The 9,984-nt window shown below is 38.5% G+C and overlaps 3 protein-coding genes across 3 annotated transcripts; 2 read left to right on the forward strand and 1 right to left on the reverse strand.

The window, feature by feature from the left end:
• The first annotated feature begins 3,564 nt into the window (after positions 1–3,564).
• On the forward strand, positions 3,565–5,429 carry mrpl51 (mitochondrial ribosomal protein L51). The gene is made up of 4 exons (XM_079470402.1): positions 3,565–3,743; positions 3,913–4,012; positions 4,241–4,348; positions 4,663–5,429. The coding sequence occupies exons 2-4, from the start codon at positions 3,925–3,927 to the stop codon at positions 4,857–4,859; spliced, it is 393 nt and encodes a 130-aa protein (XP_079326528.1). The 5' UTR covers positions 3,565–3,743; positions 3,913–3,924; the 3' UTR covers positions 4,860–5,429.
• tfpt (TCF3 (E2A) fusion partner) lies at positions 5,018–8,755 on the reverse strand. The gene is made up of 6 exons (XM_079470401.1): positions 8,489–8,755; positions 8,095–8,329; positions 7,400–7,470; positions 7,228–7,297; positions 5,645–5,782; positions 5,018–5,233 (listed from the first exon to the last, which is right to left on the reverse strand). The coding sequence occupies exons 2-6, from the start codon at positions 8,314–8,316 to the stop codon at positions 5,171–5,173; spliced, it is 564 nt and encodes a 187-aa protein (XP_079326527.1). The 5' UTR covers positions 8,317–8,329; positions 8,489–8,755; the 3' UTR covers positions 5,018–5,170.
• Positions 8,756–8,809: 54 nt separating this feature from the next.
• On the forward strand, positions 8,810–9,980 carry ndufa3 (NADH:ubiquinone oxidoreductase subunit A3). The gene is made up of 4 exons (XM_079469944.1): positions 8,810–8,840; positions 9,343–9,414; positions 9,504–9,581; positions 9,718–9,980. Exons 1-4 carry the CDS (start codon positions 8,831–8,833, stop codon positions 9,807–9,809), a joined length of 252 nt encoding a protein of 83 aa, XP_079326070.1. The 5' UTR covers positions 8,810–8,830; the 3' UTR covers positions 9,810–9,980.
• Positions 9,981–9,984: the final 4 nt, after the last annotated feature.

Raw genomic sequence — 9,984 nt, forward strand, 5'->3', positions numbered from 1 at the left:
TAATTATTTAAAATGTACTGTGCTATTTTATAGCTGAAGGTGTAACTGAAAATCACTAAAGATAAACATTAAAGGTCTGAATGTGCTTAAAGGACCAGTCTGTAAAATCTACCGGCCTCTAGTGCTGAGGTTGTGAATTGGAACCAACGGGCTCATTCCTCCTGTCCGTTTCAAAGTGTAACAAAAGCCTTTAAATGGTTCTGTAGGCTACACAATCATTTGACAGTTGTCCAAAATACGACCATTGACACCTTGCACAAGGAGGGCAAGACACAAAAGGTCATTGCAAAGGAGGCTGGCTGTTCACATAGCTATGTGTCCAAACACATTAATAGAAAGTTGAATGGAAGGAAAAGATGTGGTAGAAAAAAGTGTACAAGCAATAGAGATAACCGCACCCTGGAGAGGATTGTGAAACAAAACCCATTCAAAAATGTGCGGGAGATTCACAAATAGTGGACTGCAGCTGGAGTTAGTGCTTCAAGAACCACTACGCACAGACGTGTGCAAGACATGGTTTCAGCTGTCGCATTCCTTGTGTCAAGCCACTCTTGAACCACAGACAGTGTCAGAAGCGTCTCGCCTGGGCTAAAGACAAAAAGGACTGGACTGCTGTTCTCTGATGAAAGTAAATTTTGCATTTCCTTTGGAAATCAGGGTCCCGGAGTCTGGAGGAAGAGAGGAGAGGCACACAATCCACGTTGCTTTAGGTCCCGTGTAAAGTTTCCACAGTCAGTGATTGTTTGGGGTGCCGTGTCATCTGCTGGTGTTGATCCACTGTGTTTTCTGAGGTCCAAGGTCAACGCAGCCGTATACATACTTTTCAGTTGGCAAAGATTTCTAAAAATCCTTTGTATTGGTCTTAAGTAATATTCAAATTTTCTGAGATACTGAATTTGGGATTTTCCTTCAGTTATAATCATCAAAATGTAAAGAAATAAACGTTTGAAATATATCAGTCTGTGTGTAATGAATGAATATAATATACAAGTTTAACTTTTGAATGGAATTAGTGAAATGAATCAACTTTTTGATGATATTCTTATTATTTGACCATCACCTGTATATTGAATTAGTTTATTCTGAGGTCATATAACGCTTCCTTATGGAAGCCCTTTACACACCTCTGAAGACACAGATATGCATATTTATTGGATTTCTGTCAGTAGATCCTTTGAAAATTACACACTGGTCCATTAAAGACAATATGTAACATTACTTTGCAATACAGTATGCACAAACACAAGCCCAGTGTTATAGAATTTGTGCACTTACTGTATACTTGGACTAATCCCAAAATGTTTTTCCCATTGTTTATCTCCAACGGTATTTGTAATTTTACAAAAATATATGTATATTGCACCTAAAATTGTCTTTTTAAACTTTCGGGCGAAATATGGATTTTCCCTCTTAACAATGCTAACCATATTTTCGAGCCCCCTAAACCAGTGTATCATTTCTTGCCGTCTGGAACATGCCAACCAGACCTCCGTCCATCCTCACCTGTGGCAGGTAACACATGCCTTGTCTCCTGAAGTGATTGCCGGACTATAGTGTTTCTGAAGCAGCCCTGGGGGGGTTAATCCCATATAAGGCCTGGTTGTTACCTGTTTAACAATTCATTGAGGACACAAGTGCCAAGTGTTGGTGTGTGTGTCTCTCAGGCCAAAGGAAGACATGCTAATCCCTGAGATAAGAGGACACGTATCCCTTAGCAAAGGGTGACCAGAGACAGGAAGGTGAGCCACTGACAGAATCAACACCATCCACACACAAGGTATTTCTTTCAAATGTGCTCATTTCTTATTGGTTGTGAATGGAAGTGACAGTCAATGACGTCATTCAGTGGACCATTTTAGTTTCAAATTTGTATAAACTGTTGAATGAATAGACTTGAATTGATCAACTTAATGTGTTGGAATCTGAGACTGACCTGATATGGAACCGACTATCACTTTGTAGGTGCAACTCGAACTGCTTTACACCAACAAAAGCACAACATGACTGACTTGTGTTGCCACCAGGAGAAACAAGAATAAGGCTGCCGGAAGTGGTCTTGATCCAGTATTGCAAAGGCACCGGATAATATCATGGCATATTTTCATTCGTGTTGATTTTTAATGAGGTTTTCTCCGGCACTGCTGTACTCTCGGACAGTTTGGATAAACATGGACTTGCCTCTTCCTGCGTCTGGACTGGATGTTGATGTGGATTTGGGCTTTGCGCTCTTCTTCTTGGTTCTTCTCTGTTTGTTTCTGATGGTTACAGTGGTGCGTTGTGCTCAGATGGTTTTGGATCCCTACAGTGCGGTTTCGGCATCCACGTACCAGGAAGAACAGGTGGAGGGATGATGAGAAAGTCATTGACAGTTGATGTGATGACATGATTGTTGGACACATTCAGCTTGTGCTTATGGATTGTATGAGAATGTGGCCTGGGGAATTCAGTCAGTATTCAATTCCTTTTAAATGCACTTTTTATATGCTTTGTTTAACCATTGTTAAAAATGTATGCATTTTTGTTTATCTGGGATCATGCCGGGTGAACACGGTTCTCTTCTGTGTATACCGAGTGCTTGAGTCTGTGTCTGACAAACCAAACAACCTGTTGTAATCCTGGAAATTCTTTTTTGGAGCTCTGTCTCAGTAAGGGATATGTGTGGTCTCTGCGGCATTCCGTGGGGATCTAGTAACCAGAAGGAATCATTTAAGGACAAATAAATCAAGCAAAATTTCATCTCACGAGTTTGGCAGTGCACTTCTGGTGCGTGTCATTTTTAAATACAAGTTGAGTTAGATGAGTTAATGAAGTGGCTCTTTGAATAATGTGCCTTTTGTTTTCACTTCAGTGAGTCTTTGTTAACGCTAGTGCCTATTGAAACTAAAAACCGCATGGAGGGATCTTATTACACTTTTCCAGGTGATCACACAACAATGATCGTAATGAGTGCTTTCTACGTTGTTTGACAAAGTACAGACAAGTTCTGATCAACATGTGAAATTGTGTAAATCAAATGAATATTGACTGCATTGCAACATGTTAATAAGTTATGTTAATAAGACTCACATGGAGATATTATTTTGCCTTCAGTATGTTTAAGTAAATACATGTAATATATAAATCCAAAATTGCGAGAGGTATTAGAACTGTGGAGGAAAAGTTGAAACGTGTATGTTGTTAAAATGATTCCTTCCAGATGCTGCAAGAATTTCCCTAAATTAGGAAAGCCCGATTACAACTGGACCTTTACCTTCAATCATAGTTATGTATATATCATAGTTTTACTTAAAAATAACACATAATCTTATTAAAAATGTATAGGCTAATGATATAGACATGATATCTAACTTGATGGCAGACGCGCAAACCGACTTACATTGCATTAGCCTATACATTTTTTGATTCTAGTACGTGCAATCCTCTGGGATCAAACCCACAACCTTGGTATTGCTAGTGCCATGCTGTAACCACTGAGCTGCAGGAAACATAACAGTAACATAAGCTGTAGAAAAGGGGTCCTCTGAATAACTGACTTTTAATTTGAAAAACAAACGGTTCGTAATTAGGACTTTTACTTTGCAACTTCAAGAGGCGTTCTAAGTAATAGTGGTGGCGGAGCTCACGCTGTTTGTCCGCATGGATGCTGCACTGATATCTTTAGCTTTAATTCAGGGATTTTAGACGTGTTGAAGGAAATAACGTCACATCCCCTTTCTTCGTTTTCAACACCGAAACATTGAAAGGTAAAGCCGTTATTTTATACACAGACTCCGATTAAACACGCTCACGTTTCTAATGACACTATTATCTAGGTCAAGACTTAAAGTAATTCGTCAGTAAGTTTATTAGTCGATTTCTGCAGCGTTGATAAGTTGAAACTCGTGCAATTCTGCTTTGTTCTTGCTCTGGTAGGTATCGGTGGGTATGTCTCTGTTTGGAGGACTGCTGAGAAGCACGGTGACCTTCTGTCGGTCACCATCACTGCTGTTGTGCACGAGACACTTCACTACAGGTGTGTGTGTGCGTGCATGCGTGTTTTATATACATGTATGTTTATAAATACAAAATTATTAATTCACAGTACACCGACATATATTATGTGTAAACAAACTTTTATCTGGATGTGATTAATCGTTTGACAGCCCTTTGTTATATTTAAGAAAAGTTACATTGTGGCGTCTGATGGTAGTTCGAAATTTGTAACTATAAAAGTGACGTTTTGCATTACGTTTTTTTACAGGTTCTTGTTCTAGAGTAAGAATGCATGCCATTCCCAAACTGAAAGAGGTGGACCGATGGACAGAGAAGAGGAGCATGTTTGGAGTGTATGACAACATAGGAATCTTGGGTCAGTGTTTTTCTGTTATTTGGCATTTAGTAAGCTATTTTTATCTGATTGTGAACTGCATACATTTGTATGTAGGTAGCAATGCAAACAAATTGTGTGTAGAATGGTTTAGAATATTCAGTTATTGATTTGTGAAAATGAGGTACTATTTCCTAAACGGGGTCTTTGTGGTTGACACTACATTATTGTTGTGGTTAATTATGACACATAAAGCACTCATAACACTCACCAACAAGGACATTCCTTAGGAAACAGACAAATAAAAAGCACATTAAAATCATTGCGGTATTGATGTTGTTTATCTTTTAATGCAGGTGAATTTAAAGCCCATCCAAAAGACTTGATCAAAGGCCCTGTATGGCTCAAAGGTTTCTATGGAAACGAGCTGCAGCGTCTCATCAGAAAGAAGCGGATGGTTGGAGACCGTATGATGACAGAGGACCGCCACAACCTGGAGAAGAGGATCAGCTTCTTGTACCGCCGCTTCAACAGATACGGCAAACACAGATAGACTGAACCCTTCCAACAATGACCCTTCAATCCGTTTTATGTTTCCTTCATTTGTACTGATGTGAAATGAATGAGATGTAAGCAATCAATTTGTTTTTTTCACCGTTAAAACAATGTGTTGTATTAACATGGTCACACAACTATTCCCTTCAACAAAGTTGTTGTACAATAGAGGTTTAATTTTAAAATGTTTATTTAAAAAAAATATCATTATCAAAATAAAATCATCAAATGAAATGATCTCCAAAACACAAATAAATTGTAATTCCGTATATAAATGGTATGCTGTAGTAGCCCATCACTGCTCTGGGATCAGTGAGAGAGAGAATTAGGACTGGGAAAGCCTTCAGTCAGCATGGAGTGTTCAGATTCTGGCTGTGGTGGAAGAAAAAAAAGATGAAAAACTTTAGATTGTTTATGCCCTGTTTCACAGACAAGGCTTAAGACTAGTCTTAACTGAAAATAAAATGCTGTGACATATCTTAAAATGTAATTCCCATTGTTTTGTCTTAAGATACACACCAGTAATATTTTTATCGAAGACATTTTAATAAAAGCGAGTTAAATATCCTAATTTAACTAAGGCTTAGTCATTGCTTAAGCTAAACCGGGCCATATTGCTTTAGCGAACACTAAATTAAACTAAAACAAGTATCACTATCAGTTATTAAACTTGTCCTGCAAACGGCCTTTAAAATATATTCACATACATAATACTAATAAATATAATATTACCCATCCAGTCTATAAAAAGGAAAGTTAAATACATGGAGTAGTCCCTCTTACCTGAGCATCTCTGTCTTTTTCCTTTTGAACTCTGTGTCTCTTTTTCTTGGGTCCACCTGCTGATTGATGTTGAAAGGTAGGGGAGGAGCTGTCTTCATCAGCACCAAGAGCAGAATCTAAACCAGCTTTTCCTTCATCCTGTTGCTCAAGACACATATTTTACATTTTGAATACATAAGAAACAACTTATCCTACATAAGATTACTGTTGTTTCTGTGTCTGAATTTACTGTTATGAACAAGCGAGCATGTTTTTGCAATAGTACAGTACCAGAATGACACTGTCGCCCATCATGATAACCACCACTAGAATATGACCGCATTTAAAGGGGTCATATGACAATGCTAAAACTAATTTTATCGTTTGTAGATGTAATGTAATGTGTATACACCATTTAAGGTTCAAAAACGCTATATATTCCACAGACAGTGGAATGGTATCTCCTCTATGCCCCGCCTCTCTGATACGGAAGAAAACTTACGCTCCGAACATTTACATTTAGTCATTTAGCAGACGCTTTTATCCAAAGCGACTTACAGATGAGGAAACATTGGAAGCAATTATAACAACATAGGCAACAAAATACAAAAGTGCATCAAACTAGTCCATTAAAGCCTAGCACAGTATAAAAAGCTAAGAATAGTGAGGTTAGTAAGTGTTTTTTTATAAAGAAGGAAAGGGAAGAGAATTAGGAAAAATCATTCAGCGCCGTGTTGACGGAAGGGATGCGTTTTAGGCGTTTTTTAAATATGGCAACCGAGTCTGCTGATCTTGTAGCAGCTGGTAGATCATTCCACCAATGTGGAACAGATCCAGAGAAGGTACGGGAGAGTGACTTTTTTCCTTTTTGGGATGGTACCACTAGTCGTTGTTCCTTTGCAGACCGCAGTGATCTGGCAGGAACATAGATCTGCATTAGCGAGTGGAGATACGATGGTGCAGATCCGGTGTTGGACTTGTAGGCCAGGAGCATGGCTTTGAACTTTATGCGGGCGGAAACAGGGAGCCAGTGTAACCTGATGAAGAGCGGAGTTACATGCGCTCTCTTCGAACAGCGAGGTGTGCTGTGATTGGCCAGTTCACCGGTAGTGATTGGTCGTATACTGCAAGCGTGTGACAGAAATGTAATGCCTCTTACCATATTTAGAACAGCAGGTTCAATATTTGCACAGACAGGTACCTTACTAGCGTAAACATTTGGGCGGTCTTAGTCAAATCATACCACGATCTGAAGTAGATTTGTGGGCGTTTGGTTTCACAAGCAGTTTCAGGCAGGTGTGGGCATTCACTTTTAGATAGAATATATCTTTTGTTGCGACACTTAATTCTTTTGCAATTGTATGTGTCTAATACATGCAGGGGCAACTTATAACACACAAAGACACAGAAAAACACATATGACCCCTTAAATGTTTTCCCCATCAGCTAATTGCCACCAATGTATATACTGTACATATTGACTAATGGTGGACAAATGGTGAATGCGGAGTCGAATTTACAAAAGCTTAAAATTAGATTTAGATATAATTAATAAAATAAAAATAAGTGTCAGTTGTATGGAACATCAGAATTCTCTGTTTTACCTCCAGTGAGATGGTGAGCTGTGCTGTCCTGTAGTCGTCTCCATATGAATCCAGAGTCTTCATAAGAAACCTGAAACGCATTTTAAACGCATCTCATTTTTCTATTACCTGAGACTCTTGTGTCATTTACTGTGTTGAGTAGGATATAATAAGTAAATAAATCCGAATATACCTCCTTTCTTTTCTCAGTCGCCGTGTCAGTCTCTGGACTTGATGAAGGCGACCCAAAATCTTCACATTCACCTGACAAGAGAGGTCACATTGCAATATTTCGATTAAAAACTGTAAAAGAGAATGGAATCACTCAAATTGAAATTCATTTTAAAACCCCAACTTTTATTTTGCCAAGACACGCGAGAAAAGTGAACTTGTAAAGATTTTCAGTAAATAATGTTTGGATGTATAGAAAAGCTCTGATATTCTGCCCGAGCTCTATATTTGGATTTTATTATACAAGGCAGAAAATAATACTGGGTTGAAATATCATAGGGGTAAGTAAATGTTTATAATGTTGTGTTAAACTCCTTTTAAATCATTCACTAAATAATCTTACATTATCCACCATCTTCTCATTTAAATGTGTTCAAGCTAACCTTACACAAAATGTAATATTATTATAAAATTATAATACTGCACTGATCCTCTTGAATGTACCTTGGAATCCCATTTTGAGTGCTAAATGCAACCATGGTACATTGGCTTTAATACCATAGTAAGTATACATTTAAATACATTTATAGGAAGGGTGTACAAATTCATCTGTTCTATTCTCTTTGAAGAAAACACATTTTCTTTAACCAAAACAATTCGTCCTTAAGATAGATGTGGAGTTATTTATTTGTGCAAATCATTAGTTGACCAGTTCACCTGTTCAATCTCCTTGCACCTCTTGCTAAGAGCCTGGTGCTTCCTTTTGTCCAGCTCTCTCCTCTCTTCCTCCCCATCCTGCCCGGGGCCGGACGGTGTCCCGTCATTATCCAGGAGCTCACTGCCACTGGGGCCCAGCTCCACCCCACCTGTCTCCAGCTCAGCCTCCAGGATATGACCCCCAAACAGCGGAGGTAACGCAAGGTCTGAGAAGTCCTCCATCGCATGAAACGCACTGACATGCACAACAACGATTTTCATTATTTTGCATTATAAGCATCTGAATTACAAAGTACATGGAGGCCATTATATTCCCAATATGACTATCCGAATTAAATTCACTTAATAAACATCATGCAGGCATATCTTCCATGACCTTTAGACGCTTGCTTACCTTTAGTTACTCATGTTGCTCACGTGATATATGATGTGCAGTAGGTAGTTGTAAATAAATACTGAAACCAACTGTTTAACACTTCATCGGTTCTTTCTAAAATACCACATAATGACCGTGTCTGAGAGAACCCGTATATTAACTTCATTCGCACATTACAGGTGTATATTTCACCGTTTTAAACGTTAGGGATTTCGGACACAAAACGTCTCACTGGTGCAAGAGTCGCGTATAAAATACGTCGTTACAATTAGACCAATCTGGATCAAATACGTCATCAACGGTTGCCGTAGAACCTCAATTCCCACCATCCTTGAGTAGTGTCGGACTACAGACGCAAACATGGCCGCCTGTGAGTACATTAAGCGTGTTAGCTACTTGTTTTCGATCTTTGTGTCACACGGGTTTGGTTTGATTTCTTCTCGCGACAACACATTTTTTAAATATCAGATGATAAATAGAAATGCATATATTTAGAGAAGAGTTATTTCTTTTAAACGCGTAGATACCGGGATGACCTTGGGATCCTGTGGTAGTCAATCGTTTGTTTTGAATGTATTGAACTTACGTATTTAGATACGGCAAAGTGTAAATAATATAACAATATTTAGTGAAATTATTAATCAATTTAATCCGTTGTTTACACCTGTAAGGAACTAAGGGCACCAGCACATCGTACCAGAAAAGTACAATGGATTTTCGAAGTACACTATGTACAGAACCATAACACCTCCACGTAATTTTGTAAAGATGCCATGCACTGTGATCCATAAACCTCAAAGAATGTCAATGTTTTCGTGTCATTGGTGTGCAATTGTAGAAATGTTCCTTGAATAGATTTTTCCTTTCTTTAGTCGGAAGGTTTTTGAAGAATGTATGGAATAAAGAGCCAGTGGTGACAGCAGCCTGTGGGATTGGATTGCTGGGTGGGTTTGTTACAGTAGATCGTTCGACATCAGCATATTTCAAGTGCATCTCTGCTTTGTGAACTAAACAAACAATGTTTTCCTCTCAGCTTGCGTTGTGCCACTTGTGAGTCCTTGGACGAAGTACACCGGAATGATGAACCAAGCAGTTCCGTACAATTATCCAGGTATACATATATTATCCAGATGTTACATATTCAATTTCAGATGATCCTACTTTGCTTGTAATTTTCAAGCAACTGTCGTGTGATACTCGTCCTGTTACATCTTATTTACATCTTGTTTAAACGTTTCCTCCCTCAGTCCCAGTGCGAGATGATGGAAACATGCCGGATGTTCCAGTGCACCCGTGTGACCCACAGGGTAGAAACTTGGATTGGCTGAAAAACTTTTAAAGGATTCCTGTACAGTATGACCCAACTGTTTTTGTTTCTAGTTGCACTTGGTCTAAATAAAAGCTGTTTATTTAAGAACCTGTTTTTCAATCACATTTTTTTGTTTATCACAAAATGCACCTGTCATAGTTATGTTCTTTTACCAATAAACGCCAGTAATATTTACCTTGTAAAT

This window comes from Barbatula barbatula (assembly GCF_947034865.1).
Source record: "Barbatula barbatula genome assembly, chromosome: 12".
Taxonomy (NCBI): Eukaryota; Metazoa; Chordata; class Actinopteri; order Cypriniformes; family Nemacheilidae; genus Barbatula; species Barbatula barbatula.